This window comes from Meriones unguiculatus, chromosome 11 (genome assembly GCF_030254825.1).
Source record: "Meriones unguiculatus strain TT.TT164.6M chromosome 11, Bangor_MerUng_6.1, whole genome shotgun sequence".
Lineage (NCBI taxonomy): Eukaryota > Metazoa > Chordata > Mammalia > Rodentia > Muridae > Meriones > Meriones unguiculatus.
This window is the reverse complement of record NC_083359.1, coordinates 41,983,421-42,000,808: the sequence shown is the minus strand read 5'-3', so window position 1 is coordinate 42,000,808 and position 17,388 is coordinate 41,983,421. Positions and strand designations below refer to the sequence as shown.

At 47.0% G+C, this 17,388-nt stretch overlaps 1 protein-coding gene across 1 annotated transcript in view; it reads left to right on the top strand.

The window, feature by feature from the left end:
* Positions 1 to 7,343, top strand: part of Srl (sarcalumenin) — a 43,467-nt gene extending 36,124 nt beyond the window's left edge. Inside the window, exons 5-6 of the mRNA XM_021632444.2 lie at positions 610 to 843; positions 4,211 to 7,343. Of these exons, the coding sequence (XP_021488119.1) occupies positions 610 to 843; positions 4,211 to 5,022 (1,046 nt within the window). The 3' untranslated portion in view covers positions 5,023 to 7,343. The remainder of the gene's footprint in view (positions 1 to 609; positions 844 to 4,210) is intronic.
* The last annotated feature ends 10,045 nt before the right edge of the window (positions 7,344 to 17,388 follow it).

Genomic DNA, 17,388 nt, shown 5'->3' with positions numbered 1-17,388 from the left:
TGCATCAAATAAGGCAGGAGGTGATGAGACCCATGGCTTTCTGTCCGCTGACCTCCACGGCAGGCGCATGCAACGCACACACATGTGCACAGATAGAAAGCAGTGGAACATGCTGTCAGAGCACATCAGCTACATCCTTGCCACACGTGGATAAACCTTGAAAGCAATATGCAGAGTAAAACATGCCGGGCACGAAAGCACAAAGACTGCATGAGTCTACTCATGTGAGGTGCCACATGTGAGAAGCTCAGAGGCAGGGAAAGAATAGAGGTTGCCGGGGGAGGGGGTTGGGAAGTCACTGCTCGGTGGAAACAGTTTCAGGGTGGGAAGATGGTGAGGCTCTGGAAATGGGGAGTGAGGATAACTGGCTGCATGGTAATATAAATAAATGTGTTTAGTGCTATTGAACAATGGGGTTGAAGGTGATTAAAATGATAAATGTTATCTTCTGTCTATTTTGGCACAATTAAAAAGTGAGGAGAAGGCAGGAGCCTAGCAAACCTGTCTGTCCTTGTGGAAGCCCTTTCCAAGACCCTGTGCTTGTTCACAGCCTTCCAGTAGTCTGTCCCTCAGGGCTTGCTCTTTTTCATCTCTCCACCACCCACGCAGGTGCGGAACCTACCACCTCCGAGTTCACGGTCCTTATGCATGGGCCCAAACTGAAAACCATTGAGGGAATTGTCATGGCTGCGGACAGTGCCCGATCCTTCTCGCCCCTGGAAAAGTTTGGTCAGAACTTCCTGGAGAAGCTGATTGGCATCGAGGTTCCCCACAAACTTCTAGAAAGAGTCACTTTTGTGGATACACCAGGCATCATTGAGAACCGCAAGCAACAGGAAAGAGGTAACTTAGGGGGTTGGGGAGATTCTCACCTGCTCCGCAAGCACCTGTGTTAAAAACCCAGGCACGGTTGCCCCGTGCCCGTAACTCCAGTGTTGTAAAGTGGGGATAGGTGAAGCCTTGGAGCTCTGTGGTCAAGCCAGCACAGCCAAAACGAGAGCCCCCCTTCCCCCCCGCTTGGTTTTTTGAGACAGGGTTTCTCTGTGTAGCTCTGGCCGTCCTCTGTAGATCAGGCTGGCCTAGAACTCATAGAGATCTGCCTGTCTTTGCCTCGTGCCTCCGGAGTGCTGGGATTAAAGGCGTGTGCCACTGCTGCCTAGTGAGAGATTCTTAAAGAAATAAGGCAGAAAGCAATAAAGGAAGGCTCCTGCCATCCTCCTCTGGCCAATGTATGTACATTATGGACACATTCACCCTCACATGCACATAGTGCATACAACACACACACACACACACACACAGTATCCATTTCTGAATAGCAAGAGCTCTGTTTTAGGTCACTGTGACCAACAGAGGGTGGTAGGCCAGCAGAGAAGAAAGGATGGTTCATGTTCAAGACCAAGAGATGCATTCTTTACTTCCACTCCTTCACACTGTTGCTGTGGTGACACTTGGGGTTTGTGGTGTCTTGCTTTCTGCCCCTGAAGGGCTTACTGAGTTTGGAGATGGCCAGTATTTTCCTAGGAATACGGGTCTTCTCTGCAATGTCAAAGAGATGTCCAAGCTGAGGACAAGTTGTCTTTGGGTGCCCAGTCTATCCTGAACATTGAAGGGCCTGGCCTAACGGGATCCTGGTGAATTACATTGCATTTGAATTCTGGCTAACCTGTGTCTTCGGCTTACTTTCCATTGAATACAGTCTACACCTCTTCTTATTGCCAATATCTGCTTTGTTGGGCGTGCTTTAGCCTAAACCTTTATTAGGCTTCCTAGAACTCTGCTTGCCTTCAGATGGCAGGGGGTTACTATTCTGGGTCTGGTAAGTAAGAGGCTATATAAAGAGCACTGAATACTGCCATGACACAGGGCTACCTGCACTGATGTGTCTTAAACAGGGCAGTCAGTAATATGTGGCCTAATGGCAAATCTCAGTTTATAGTTATGACTTGCATTTGGGTTATAACCAGACCCTGATTTATTAGCAATAATATAACATAGTTAATCAGATAACTTTATATATTATTGGATTGGTCATTATAAAAAAAAATCAGTGTTTTCAAAACTGTATTAGTCAGGGTTCTCTAGAGGAACAGAACTTATCTATCTATCTATCTATCTATCTATCTATCTATCTATCTATCTATCTATCTATCTATTTATCTATCAAAAGTGGATTTGTTAGAGTGGATTACAGGCAATGGCTTCTACCAACAGAAAGTCCAAGAATCCAGCAGTTGTTTAGTGCCCAAGGCTGGATGACTCCGCTGGTCTTCATTATATGCTGGGATCCTGGAAAACAGCCTCTAGTGCCAGTGAAGGAATAGAACTGGCGATGAGATGGAGGGCAAGCAGGCAAAGAGAGCAAGCTCCCTTCCTCCATGTTCTTTATACAGGCTGCCAGCTAGAGGCGTAGCCCAGGTTAAAGGTGGTTCTTCCCACCCCAAATAAGTTAATTATCAAGTCCCTCACAGGAGAACCCAGACACCTGGGTTTCAGTTCGTTCCCTGTATGGTCAAGTTGGCAACCAAGAATAGCCACCACTGTGGTGTTCCTCACCTTCTTGCTTTGCAAACAAAATCAAGGAAACGACAAGTGAGAAGAATTAATACATAAGGATCGCCTGTATAATTGAAGATTTAGCTGCTTTACAGCACAATAATCTCTCTCTCTCCCTCCCTCCCTCTCTCTCTTTCAACATTAGTTTTGTTTTTGAGACAGCTCTGGTTATTCTGGAAATTTCCATGATGGCTAGGCTGGCCTTGAACTCACAGAGATCCTCCTACCTCAACCTCCCGAGTTCAGGGATTATCCTGAGTGCTTTGACTGAAGTCATGCACCACCAAACCCAGCCTAACATAGTAGTCTTTACATCAGCTTTGGTATTACTGTTCTTTTTGTAATTTTATAGTTGATGAGCAAGAATTTAAGAGCAGTTACCATCTGGCTGGCCTAGAGCAAAGCCCAAGTGGGGGCTTGCCAGGTCTTAGCCAGGTCTTAGCAGACACTCAACATTCAACCTGGATTTCTTTCCCTTAAACCACACATTCTCTCTCCTTTTGGTTTCCTGATAGCTTTCAATATCTTTGCCATTGACCTGGATCTCTTAGACATTTGGAAAATCATTTGCTTTTTTTTTTTTCCTTTAAAACTTTTATTATTTCTTAGCTGGACAGGGGTAGCACACACATTTAATCCCAGTGCTTGGGAGGCAGAGGCAGATAGATCACTAGGAGTCTGTGGTTTACAGAGCAAGTCTGGTCTACAGGCAGCCAGGGCTACACAGAGAAACCCTCTCACAAACTAAACTAAACTAAACTAAACTAAACTAAACTAAACTAAACTAAACTATTATTTATGTGCAGAGGTGTTTTGCCTGCATGTATATCTGACCCACCGGCATGCCTGGTACCCACAGAGGCCAGAAGAGAGAGTTGGCTCCTCTGAGACTCAAGTTGTGAGCAGCATGTGGGTGCTGGGCACCAAGCCTGGGTACTTGGAAAGGGCAGCCAGATCTCTCTAGTCCCTTCCCCCTCACCCCCTTTCTGTTGCTGTTTTTTGTTTTTGAAGCAGGTTTCATTATGTGGCTCAGCCTGGCCTTAAGCTGAAGATCCTCCTGCCTCTGCTTTCCTGAACACACAGGAATGCACTAACATACTGCATAAGAAGCCTGTGTACAGGAGCCGGGTGCCCCTGTAATCCCAGTGCTCAGGGAGGCAGAGGCAGGGAGATCGCTGTGAGGGTGAGGCTATCCTGGTCTGCAAAGCAAGTCCAGAACAGCCAAGGCTACACAGAGAAACCCTGTCTTGAAAAACCCCTAAAACCTCCACTCTGGACAAAAACTCTTCACTAGAGATTCGGGAGGCACTGTACAGTAAAGCATAGGTCACTGCTCTTTTTTTTGTTTGTTTTTGTTTCTTTGTGTAGCCTTGGCTGTCCTGGACTTGCTTTGTAGACCAGGCTGGCGTTGAACTCACAGGGATCCGTCTGCCTCTGCCTCCCAAGTGCTAAGATTACACATGTGTGCCCAGCCCAGATTATTCTTGATTCAAGGCTGACAAAGAGCAAGAGATAATGCTCACTGACCTTTAGGAAGCCAGGAAATTGCCAGTGCTACAAGTTGTCCAGCCCACACAATGGTTTGGTTCTGAAGGGAAGCGGAGGGCTTCGTGTGTGCCCTACTCAGCTTGACCTCTCATTCTGTCTCCCCAAGGCTACCCCTTCAACGACGTGTGTCAGTGGTTTATCGACAGAGCTGACCTCATCTTTGTTGTCTTTGATCCCACCAAGCTGGATGTGGGTCTGGAGCTGGAGATGCTCTTCCGCCAACTAAAGGGCCGTGAATCCCAGATCAGGATCATTCTGAACAAGGCTGACAACCTGGCCACGCAAATGCTCATGCGGGTGTATGGTGCTCTCTTCTGGAGCCTGGCCCCTCTCATCAATGTCACAGAGCCTCCACGGGTTTACGTCAGCTCCTTCTGGCCACAGGACTATAAGCCTGACACCCACCGGGAGCTGTTCCTCAAAGAAGAGATCTCTCTCCTAGAAGACCTGAACCAGGTGATTGAGAACAGGCTAGAGAACAAGATTGCCTTTATTCGCCAGCATGCCATCCGAGTCCGCATTCACGCCCTTTTAGTTGACCGCTACCTGCAGACTTACAAGGACAAAATGACCTTCTTCAGTGATGGGGAGCTAGTCTTTAAGGACATTGTGGAAGATCCTGATAAATTCTACATTTTCAAGACCATCCTGGCAAAGACCAACGTCAGCAAGTTTGACCTTCCCAACCGTGAGGCCTATAAGGACTTCTTTGGCATCAACCCCATTTCCAATTTCAAGCTCCTTTCTCAGCAGTGCTCTTACATGGGGGGGTGCTTCCTGGAGAAGATTGAACGGGCCATCACCCAGGAGCTCCCCAGCCTTCTGGGGAGCCTTGGGCTTGGGAAGAACCCTGGTGCTCCTGACTGTGACAAAACAGGCTGTGGCGAGGCCCCAAAGAATCGCTACAAGAAGCACTAGTTTGTGCGTAGCCACCCTTGGGTCCCCATTGGTGAATAAGCTTGTGTCCTAACTGTCTGAGAAGTCCTGGTTTGTTAATCTTTGAGCCATACTGGCAACAATCAGTCTGCATTGGAGATTTGGGAGTTCATTGAGGCCGGTGAATCAGGGAAGGCACCGGGTCTAGGGAGGAGAGTGGAAACTGTGAATTATAGTGTGCTTGTCTTATTGCTTCAGTTAGAGGGCCTGACACAGGCGAGTCAGGCTTCCCTTGCTTTTCCTGGGTCCTGTCTTGGAGGGACAGAGAGCAGCTAAATTCTAATGAACATTAAGATAATGAGGGTCAAATCCTGAGTAACAGAGGATTCTCAGGTTTGTGTCCACTCCTTTTACACACATCTTCTGTTCGATCCCCATTCCTCCTTGGCTCCTTCCTAAGCTTAGGTTGATTTTCAGAAGTGGACAGTCTCTTGAGTCTGATCTGCATGAATTTTGAGCCCAACCTTGGAATCTTGTCCTGTCTTCCCGAGGGATGGGGCATCCAGAACACTAAAACAAGAGTTTTCAGAATAGGGTGTTGATCTGCCATCCAAGTATCATTTCAAGATGTCCCTGTAGGAGAGCTCAGATACTTAGTCCCTAAAAGAAGAGTGAGTGGGTGATGTTCTCAAGTACTTTTCCTTCTCATGATTTATGTGAAGGTACTGGAAGGGCCCAGGAGGCTAACTGGTTTGCAGTGTGTCTTTGTCTGTTGCATGTCTTGGAAAACTCAGACCACAAAGATGTTGGCTTCCAGAGAGGACAATGGAGATCTTGTTCCTTGTCCTTGGAGGCTTCTCTGGACAGGCACTTCTACCAAGTTTCGGAGGGAAGCTGTTCTACAACTTCTTTGTGGAAGCACTTGACAGAGGACATGTTTCTTCTGGTTCTCAGAGCCATAGCTTCTCCTTTCCCTTCTTCTCCATTCCCTGATGCATCAATTCTTCCAACTGAGAGAAATTCCCTAGAATCAGAACCAGCTCCAGCCCCTTGGCACTGGTGCTAGACAAGGCCTGAGGTTCAGGTTCAACCTGAACTTCCGCACATGTCCACTGAATGCAGTCAGGACAATCAGGACCTTTAGACACCAGTGAGTGTGCATGTGTGTGTCCATTGTACAAGAAATGCTAGGAGATGATGGACCGGGGGGCACAGAGAGAGGACTCCCGAGAGTCTTGCACGGCAAACATACACTGCCACCTTGGAGTGCATGGGAGCAAGAAGCCCTGGGAGGAAGAAGAGCTTTTGATGGAGCAGGCAAGGTGAAGTGCAGACAGCATTGGAGGCTTCCTCTGAGCACAGCCTGCTGCTTTTTGGGGTGCAAGCTGTCCTGGGGGCCTTGATTGTGAGGCATGGGTTGGGATCCTCCAGCACCAGGGAGTCATCTGGAATGGAAGGAAAGTGGGAAGGAAGGCTGAGCTGAAGTTATTTCTTCTGAGGATCAGGTAGGTAGAATAAGCAGGCTGGTAATCGTGGGGCTACATGGAGTTCATTTTCCCTGAATACTTAGCAGTCTGGCACCCACTGTAAGGGAGGCTGCTGCTTTGGCTCTACGCAGGGCCCAGGACCTCCCATAAGTAAAAAACTGCAGATCTGCCAGAAGAGTTTCCAAGGAGTGAGTTCTTCCCAGAAGGTTTATCCATGGAGGCTAAGGTAGATGAGCTGCAATCTGCCTTGGGTTTTTTCTTCCCATTAAAATATGCATCCAAACCCCAAACTCCTCTCATCTCTCCATCACTTGTCCTCTGGAGACTGTCCCTTCCACCTTTCTCTTTCATGCTCCTCATGCCTGTGGGCCTTGTGTGGCAAATCCGTTTTTCCTCAGTGCAGGGGAGAGGGTTGGGGAAAGCTGAACTGTATGGTCACTGTCCTAGCTGTCAGTGCCTGCATGCTTGGAGGGAAGCTGGGAAACAGGGCCAATACGTTCTTATGGTATCTGTTTGGAGGGAAGGCCACCCTGTCCATGCTACCTTCCTTCTGGAATTTTCTCCATCTCTTTTTTCTTTGTCTCCATTCAGTTCCTCTTCTCACCCTCCGATTCACTTTCCTTTCCTGCCCACAGGCTGCTGATGGCTCAGTACAGGCTTTGGCACCCATTCTTAGCCCTGTTCTGCAGAGATGGAGTTTGAGCAGGATTCTGACTCTAGGAGGAGGGAGTTTCATCCCAGGAGAAACATGGGATACAGAGATCTCCTGAGTGGAATATCTGTGTCTGTGCTTGAACAGTGGCTGACCTTTCCAGTGTTCTTTCCATTCTGGTTTCATCAGGGAGAATGTCTCAATAAAGTTCCAATCTCTCTCAACGCCTTGTCCTTGACTGTCTCCCCTCAGGGGGATCTCGTAGTTTCCTTTTATCTAGTAGCGTATACTAATTTTCAAGTTTCTTGGGGACAGCTTTGAAAGTTAGAAACATTTACCCCTGGTTTGCATTTTTTCTGGTGTTTCTTTTGGTAGCTTTTCCCAGCACCTAGCTTCCTGGGTGTGGAAGATAATTCAATTCCTCAGTTAGCAGTGAAGAAGCAAGACCCACTGTTATATGATGGGAATCCCAAAGAACCTTTTCCTCTGTAGCACCTTAGTTCATTATTTTCAATATCCATGGAAGTATCCCTTTTGCATAGGCATCACTTGAAATTTCTATCCCCAGACCCTTCATAGAATCAGCTCAGATAGTGGTACGAATTGGCTTATGCCCTCTATTATACAGCTATCTCATGGTCCCTGTGGCCATGATGGAGTTAGGTCTGTCAGAATGGTAGGCATGGCCACCTTCCTCTAGCTATCCTGGAGGGTGACCATCCCTCTACAGGTGTGGGCACATGTACCTTGAACATGTCCCAACTCCCTGGCTAGCACCCATCCCACCACATTTTGTCATTTCTGGTGACCTGATCAGAGTAGGACTTCTTTAATTTGGAAGCTTTTTGCTCTGGGACCCTCCTAAGAAGTTTTCGTACCCTAGTTAAAGAGCTAGTTTGAACGGGAAAGATGTGTGTAGCATTCATTTTTAAAACTCTACTTAATTTGGGGTATTTAGGCCTCAACCTCCTTTCGAACCTCCCAAGCCTAGGCAGAAGAGAGTAGGTTAATGGGGAGAGAGGGCCCAGACCCCTTTACTTCTCCCAGTTGTTTAGCTGGGGTCAAGGGACTCTTTCAGGGCTATGCTAGTCTCTATCAGCATCAAACACAGCCAGCAGCATCCTCAGCCGCTGTACCCTGACGTGTTTCTCTTCATCTGTCTGCTCCAAACTACTACGCCGTTTCTCCAAACTGCTACACGCCACACACCAACACCAAGTACCACCATCAAGACCACACACGACACTCTCGCTTTCCCGGCTCTCATATTTATGCTCTCGGAGGCCTAGACCACACCCCTTTCCGTGCTGCACGTGGAAGGCCGTTACCAGCCGGCTTAGACAGGCAACAGGTGTGGACAAACTATAGCCCAAGTAAAACCCCACATGTGGGGTTAAAACAAAAACATATTGACATAACTGAGTTCACAAGGAAACCAAAACATCCATTACAGATGTGGGCCCCAGGGAAGAGGTGGAAGGCTGGAAAGAACCCAAAAGGGGGACCAGAGCCTACAAAACTAAGCTACGCTCATCTGGTTATGCCAGGACAGGTGCCCGTCAGTGGCTCAGGCCAATATTCCTGGGTTCTCTGGCTTGCAAGGGGCTGATCCTGGGGCTGGACAGGCGAACCATGTTCTGCCATGCTCACCATACTAGATCTGTCTTTGAACAACTGAACAACCAGATCCACTCCCTTACTGTAGCCCGAGCAACCTGTCCTGCTGACCCCGCTGCAGCCTGGCCTCTCTCTTGCCTGGGCCAGAAATACAGAGCTTTGTCCTGGAAGAGGGAAGGCAAGCAGGAAGGTCTTTTTCAGGTAATACAAGTTCTTTCTCAAATTTGTTCTGTTCTGCAGCTCAGGGTTGCCATTATGGGAATTGAGAAAGAAACAGAAAGTGGAGAAGGCAGAACCAAAGGTCATTATCAACATGGTCAGGAAATGTAAGGTATGGGGATGGAAAGAATATTTGCAAGGACATATGTACATGTCCTCTAATGTGGTTATCCATATAAGGGACATGGACAAACATTCAAGTGAAGACTGAGGGAATGGAGAAGGAGGTGGAGATGTGTGCTTTTGGCTTTTGTGGCCAAAAGATGCTTAAGTATCTAGTACAGTGTCAGATACACAGTGACCCTTGACATGTATGCTACTGGAAGGAATACATAGATGCTGGAGGAGAAGGTGACGTGTGTGTGTGTGTGTGTGTGTGTGTGTGTATACAAATCTGAAAGGCCCACCCAGGATGGAGACCCAGGATTCAAGGTAGAACATCCTGTCAGCTCCTAGCTTTGCAGGTGTGTCTTAGAAACCAAACAAGTACTGGCAATATTTAATGCCAGTTCCCCTTCAGTGACATGAAGCTCGGACTTTTCCTAATACAAAGAAGTTGTTCTCTAGGAGAAAGGAGGAGGCAACAGAAAAAAATAAATGACCAGAGGCCTAAAACTATAGGCAGGGAAGGTGTGCTCAGCAGGTTGTGTATGCCTCTTGCCTAAACTCTCAAGCATGAAAAGGGTTCTCCCCATACCCGCTTGCACTGTGGGGTCTGCCTGCCTGGAATGTATATAGGATGGAAAGTGCCGACTGACCATTAGGAAAAGAGTGTTTCTAGATTATTTCCTTTTCTCCAGGAACTGGGCTTCAGCCCTGTAAGCAGAACCACACCTACACCTAACAAAGGTGGGCTGACCACACAATCTGTGTGTCCGGTGCTACACCGAGGCTTTCTGCGCATTGCCTGGTTTAACCCTCACAACGCTGCAGGGAGGTGGCTGGCTGGCAGAGTTCAGAACTCAGACTGTAGAGTCACCCTGCTTGGAGTTGATCCTGGGCTTGTTACAAGCAGCCTTGGGCAAATGACCAAACTGTGTTTCTGTGTCTTTACTCATGAAATGGAGACACCAACAGCTCCTCCCTAACAGGGTTGTGGCATGGAAGTGAATGGCCCTGTACATGAAATAGGATACAACGCATGGACAGTACTCAGTAAATTTCAGTCACTGTTACTGTTTTTAGCCATATTTTACCAAAGGGGCTGATGGTCAGAGTGGCCAAGACAAAGATTACACGTATAAATGAGAGAGCTGGAATTCTGCTCCATACCCAGATCCTTGTACGGATCTCCCTGGGTTATTTGTTCAGGGTCACATTAGGTAACACTGACTTTCTGACCCTAAGCCTTCTTCTCAGAGGGGAGATTTGCTTGAATGGTCATTCAGTACTTTGAGCGTTTTTATTTTTAAATTTAAATTTTGTTTATTTATTTGGAGTGTGTGTGTGTGTGTGTGTGTGCTCATGGAGGCCGGAGAACAACCTCTGAGAGTCTGTTCTCTCCTTCCACCATATGGGTTCTATGAACTCAGGTCATCAGGACAGAATACAAGTATCTCTACCAGCTGAACCAGCTTGCTATCCCTACTATATTATTTACTTCTTTTATTATTATTATTATTGAAAATAGATTTTAAAAAATATAATATATTCTGATTATGTTTTCCCTCCCTCAACTCTTCTCAGATCTTCCCCACTTACCCAAATATATACCTTTTCTTTCTTTCTTTCTTTCTTTCTTTCTTCCTTCCTTCCTTCCTTCTTTCTTTCTTTCTTTCTTTCTTTCTTTCTTTCTCATTAGAACACAAACAAGCATCTAAAAAACTAATAAGATAAAATAAAATAAAAAACAAACCAGGAGAAAACAAACAAATAAACAAACAAACAGGAAAAAAAGAACAATCATAAGAAACACATATGTTAGAAAAAGATCTTTTTGAGATAGGATCTCACTCTGTAGCACAGGCTAACCTTGAACTTGGCTATGTAGTCTAGTCTGTCCTCAATCTCGTGGTCCTCCTGCCTCAGCTTCCCAAATGGTGGGATTATAGGTATGTGTCACCAGGTCCAACTCTACTCTAGCCGTATCAACACTGACTTGTGTTGACCTGGAGCCTTAACCCATGGTGTACAGTATATCTTTCTCAAATACTAATAAAGGGTAATTTTTGAGCTGGGGGTGGTGGCTTGTGCCTGTAAGCCCAGTACTTGGGAGGCTATAGTTTGATACTGTGTAAACAAACAAACAAAACATCCCATAAGAAAAATAAAACAACAAAAAACAACCACAAAACAAACGATTTTGTGACGAGTATAAAAATATTTGTTATATTTCCATTTATTTTAGTGCTAGTGATCCTCTCAGTCCTACTTCAAAGATTTGGAAGTTTTTCAGATTTATAAGGTATCATTTTTTACCTTAGGAAGTAACTATCCAGTGTGGACGCCAAGGCACAGGAGGGGCAGGGATCAGGGAAGTCCCCAGAAATAAGATGACATTTTCCAAATCATATTATCAGGATAGTCTGGCAAAAGATTTTCTTACCTATTTGTTTTCAGATGAAGTCTTCCTATGTTGCCAGGCTGGTCTGGAGTGCCTGGGGTTAAAGTAATTGTCCTGCCTCAGTCTTCAAGTATTCTTCCTTTTTCTCATTTGTAAAGAACCAGTGAACTGAAATTGTTAAATTTGTTTGAACAGGAATGTATTACCTTTATTGAAAAAGCTAAAGTCCATAAAACCAGGACTCTACAGACTACTAGAATAACAGAAAGGGTGATAAGGCCTGGGGAGGGATTGTAGTTTTAGCTCCTCTCTGATGGCTGGACAGGATTGGTAGGTCAGAAAATGAGGGAGATGGATCCTGGGGAAGATGAGGGTTTACACTCACAGGTAGGTGAACCCTTGTGTGGCAGAGATGATGAAAAAGACAGGTCAATCAAGGCGAGAAAACTGGGCTTTAAATGTAAAAGTCCAGGAAGTGTAGGCCACTTCAAGTTTCCGGACAAAGAACAGAAGAAACAGAAGATCCAGCCGGCAGCGCTGCTGGGACCCAGGAGTTTCTGTGCACCTCCTGTGCGCCGGCGCACCTGCTGGGTGGGATGTTTGGGGTCTCTGTCTTCCCTTAACTCTCTCTGTCCCGCTCTGAGTTGGGAACTTGGGGGAGAAGCTCAGCGCATCAGCCTGGCCCTGCCTGGCATCCCTGGTTGGACCTTGTGCCCACATAGGCACCAAGGAGACCCAATGCAAATCCTTTTTCTGGTTCCCTGTGACATTCTGACATTCTATCTTGTGAAAGCAGTTAACAGACGGCAGTGTTTGCGAAGGCAAGAATATGATGTTGTGAGGTGTTCGTGCCCCTGCGGCCCTGTGAGGACACAGTACTAATGCTGGTCCTCCAGCTCCCGCAAGGCCACAAGTGGACAGGGCAGGAGGAGGATGCACTTCTGGAACCCCTGGGTTGCAGCTGGCATCTTCTCTGTGGCTAAATCTTGTTCCTCTTTCTAAGATTGCCAGAAGCTCCGTACCTGGTCTTGGCTTTCTTCCCCAGTCCACCTCCTGATTTTAAAGAATTAAGTGAGACTAGTTCTGAACCAGGGTCCTGACAGTGAGGGGAGTGGAGCTCCTGACCGAAGATGGCCTCTCTCAAGCAAGGCTTTTTCCACATGAATATGTCTTACTGAGGCGGGGTCACCACCTATGCTGCGGTCACTCGGCCGGGGCTCTACAGGGCACCAGCCACAGAGTTGCAAGCAGGCATCTCGCCATCAGGTAGCCAGGCTCTCAGGGCCGCAGTCTAGGTGCGCAGGCGCACGACCACAGTGATGAGTCTTGCCCCTCGGCGGCCGCCCTCCCCTGATGCTGCCCGCGGGACAGCGCATGCGCAGACGCAGAAACGCGCCGAGGCGTTCTGAGCCTCGTGGAGGCGGCGACTGGGTTCCTGGGCGCTAGATGGTTTCGAGACCCAAGGTCCACTCCTCCTTCGTGTCCGAGCTTTTGCTTGTGTCCGAGACCTAGTGGGGTGCGAGGTGTCTGCACGCCGTCACCTCAGTGCTCGCCGCCCTCTGCTCAGGGACCTACCCGAGAGGCTGAGGAGGCATCTGGTCCTTCAGGTGGTCACCCGCATCCCCCAGCCAGAGGACACTGGAAGCCGGCGAGTTAGGACAAGGCTGGTCCTGACGGCCGGTCTCTGTCCTTCGGAGGGGGTGGAACCGCCGACTTTGAAGTCCCCCGAGAGGGGGGATCTGCAAAGTTCTGATTTTGGATCCGCAGAGGCCTTGAACTTGCTGAGAGCAAAGTGCTGTGGAAAGAACGTCACAGCAATTTGGTGCTGGCCGTTTTTCAGGGGGCTCTTTTCTCTTGGGCCAGCCTCTAGGTAAAACAGGAAGTGAGGATTTTAAGAGATGACTCCAGGAGCTTGAAATTTAAGCTGAAATTAACAAGGAAGCTCTGCCCGAACTCTGCCCATTTCCCCCTCTTCAGGATGAGGGGATGGCACCCGAGAGACTCTGATGAAAACGACAGCTGTAGAATACCAGGGGTAATACTGTGTTTGGACTGGGATTCTTTGGGTTCTTGTTCCCCAACCACCACGTTTAGGAGCCGAGAGGATTTAAGACATTCTGTAGTGGTTTACTTAAGAAGCCAGTGCTGGCTGTGGCAGGCCATGCCTTTCGTAGCAGCACTAAAGGAAGAAAAGGCAGAATCAGGCAGATGTTTGTGAGTTTAAGGCCAGCCTAGTCTACACAGCGAATTCCAAGACAGCTGGGCTACGTAGAAGCCCTGTTTCAAAATAAGTAAGTAGGTAAACAAACAAAAAGTAAAACAAGGAGGTCATAGACTTGGACTAGGCAGAGCACTTGCCTAACCCACGCGAGGTCCTCCAGCACCCTCCCTACAAGCCTTGCCATCAGAAAATAAGATTATTAGACTCTACTTGGAATAAGCCAAGTGATAAGGACCTGAATTCTGAGCACTTTGTGTCTTCCATGAGGTTCAGGATCAGGCCGTCCAGTTGGTCAGGAATTTCCTCAGCAGAGAGACAGGTCTGTGGAGAACAAAGCAGACATGTTAAGGGGCAGGACTCAACCAAAGGGCCTTTGCTTATCTTTTTATCTGCTCATAGGACTTGTCTAGGGGCAGCTTCAGGGACAGCTACAGGACATGAGCAGGATGTGCTATGTCGGCTGGCATTGCTCTGCTGGAGTTAATAGACCATCTAATGTAGATTAAAAGGGCAAGTATGGAAATCTGAAAAATCACCTTGGATTTCTGTTTGGTTTTGCTAGTGTAAGAGAGCTTTTGTAATTAAAAATGTCTGTGTCTGGAGCCATCTTTTCCCAGCTCCTGATTTCTGAGAGCCCCCACAATCTGGGCAGGGGCCCAGGCGCTGCCTTTCCTCTCTGCTCAACTCCTACTCCTGGTTCCACCCACAAGCTCAGTTCTGCTAATTGCATTACTGAGGCTGCTGGAGGAACACAGAGTTCTTCAGGGATAAGCAACAACCAGTTTGGTGGGGAGTTTTATCAGCACCCCTAAAATGGTGTGTTGTGGAGTCAAAAGCTTAACAATCACTGGGCTCTTCCTCCCATGCTTTCTCTTCAGAATCTTTATTGACCTCTTCTTTCCTAGACGGTTCAGTAAACTTTTTTTTTTCTTTTTGGTTCTAATCTAAACTCTACATCATAGGCAATAACTGTGTGCTATGCGCCTGGCACTGTGCCAGATGCTGCATCTCCATTATTTATTTAATTCCACAGCAGTCCATTCTGTGGAATGTCGGGACTTCACCTACAGAGTTTAAAAATTTGTTTTTTAATTTTTTTAAATTTACATTTGTTTCTTTTCTCTTTATTTCTTTTCTTTTTCTTTCTTTCTTTTTTTTTTTTTTTTTTTTTTGGTACAGATCTGTGTGAGTATATGTACATATGTGTGTGTGTGCCCAGAGAGGCCGGGAGAGGGTGTTGGATCTCTCTGATCTGGAATTACAAGGAGTTATGAGCTGCTCAACAGGAGCAGCAATTGCTCGTAACTGCTGAGACACCTATCTTGTCAGCCCCTGCCCGTAGAACTTTTTTGTACTTCAGGCTTTTTAAGTTTAAGTTTTAAAAATAATTTTGAGAATTTCATTCATGAGTACACTGTATTTACTTCATTTCTAACCCCCCCCACTTCTGTTTCCTGCTCTCGAATTCCTTCTGGGATACCTGGCTACTGCCACCACCACTACCTCCTCCCCCCTCACCTTCCTGCTCCTTGTCTCTCCTCCAACCCTCCCGACTTTATACACGCACACACCCTGCTGAGTCCATTACTAAAAATCTGAAAACCACAGATGTTAAGGGTAGAGCCAGCATTGATCTCATTCTAAATCAAGGCTCATTCTGACACACTTCTCATTCAGAATAAACCCTGTTGCTAGAGAATTTGGGTTTGTTTTGTACGCTTGCTGTTCAGAACCTTTTCCTCGCGCCGTTGTCTGTGCTCCTGAGTCCTGGGCATAGCACATGGACTGTTCTAACTTATTTGTGGATTTGCCTAGCATTTGATTCCATCTGTGGTCTATATATCCGTGTATTCCACTATACTTTTTTTCTTGGTAGTACCTTCTTCATCTACAGGCCATTTCACCTGTTTATAATGCCGACATCCAACCCATTCTTCAAAACTGAGCACAAACGCCTTCCACCTGATGTGCCCCACTGTCAAGGGCTCAGCTTTGCTGACCTTTCTACCTTTACGACCTTTCCCACTGTTGTAGAAATTTGGATATGTAATTTGTTGTCTTTGCTGGGCTGAAGTAGGGAAGGTACTGTGTCAGTGTTTGGGTCGTCCAGTTCCTCACAGAGCACCTTACGCATTGTAAGGCACCAAAGAACAGATGCACTGAGCTTTTTATGGTGGAGAGTGTTAAGTTTCAAACAATGAGCTGGAGTGCCAACCTAACATACCAAAGCAGACCTGGCTGTCAGGTCCTCCCTGCATCTGTGTTACAGTCCCCACCTCTTACAGGGGATGGCTGGCACATCCTGTCCTGAACTCTTCAGCCCAGGGGCTGGACTGCTCTTCCCGATGCAGTCCAGCCATTTTGGTTACCCGCGCTTTTTGTACCTTTGCCCTCTTGGCTGCTGCACTTCTGTCCCCTCTCTACCCCTCCCATCCCCTTTCTCTCCTCGAATGGTTTGGCTCAGTCTGGTCATGTCCACTCTGGGTGTCTCTGCCTCTGCCACACTCTTCCACATATCTAATTAAACTTTCTCTTCAGCCATACCTAGGAGCACTCGTGTTCTTTCTTTCTTTCTTTCTTTCTTTCTTTCTTTCTTTCTTTCTTTCTTTCTTTCTCTCTCTCTCTCTCTCTCTCTCTCTCTCTCTCTCTCTCTCTTTTCATTCAGAGAGAATTTACAAAGTGAAGATTTTTCCCTTAATGTGGTAACTTTTAAAATGAAATTCAGCTGTAAAATAAATGTCTTGGTAGAGACTAGGGTGGGAGAAGGGAATGAGAAGTCCCTTGTGCTTTTATTGAAAGCTTCAAATTTGGAGGAATGAAGAGACACCAGCTAGCAGGCAGGGGAGAATAGGCTGCTTATTTCCTTTCTAGATAGGGCCCAACAGCTTGGTAGTTGTGACCTTTCACCTTAACCGTACACTGTAGCTTTTCTGAAGCTATCTCCTTTATGTTTGTCCAGATAGCAAAAGTATCACTCTTGATTTTATCAGCGTGGGGTGAGACAGGCCTTGCCCATAACTGCACCCCTCCTTCTGTGGGGCCTGACTTGCTTCAGAATATCCATTTCCCACATCACCCAAGACAGACAGATGCCAGGCCCCTTCTGCAGAGAACGGGTGTGGGCTGGGATGACTCACCTGCTTTGTCACCGCCTACAGCTTGGCTCAAAGCCCGTGGGAATCAAAACAGTTCTCTAGGAGAGGCACAGAAGGCTCTCCTTAGAGATAGCAGCTTAGGTTCCTGCAAGAAGGCAAATGTCCCTGTCCCAGGGGTCAAAGTCCAGTTCAGTGAGGAGCCGCGTAGATAGCTACCGTGGAAAGTAGTTCCCTTTCTTGTCAGCCGACAACTTAGATTTTTACTTGGGCTCTGCTGGGAGCTTACTATTTCCATGAAGGAAGGGTACTGATTTTTTTTTCTTTCTTAAAATCACCTTCAGTCCCATTGTGCTAAGGGTAGAAGGGTTACGTGGAAACAAAAACCTCCCCCTGCCTATAATGACATCACAAGTCTCTACGTATAAGTTATAGTAATAAGTGATATGCTAAGGTGCTTTTTGTAGTATAGATGAGACTAACTCCACCATCCCAGCATGGAGATGAGCAAGGAGAATAAGTTAACTGGAGAGTGGGCCTCAAGGTCAGAGCTCTGTGCCTCTGGGGATGCTATAGTGCCAGTGGGGTGTGGAGGAGCCGGGCATGAGGAGAGCTTG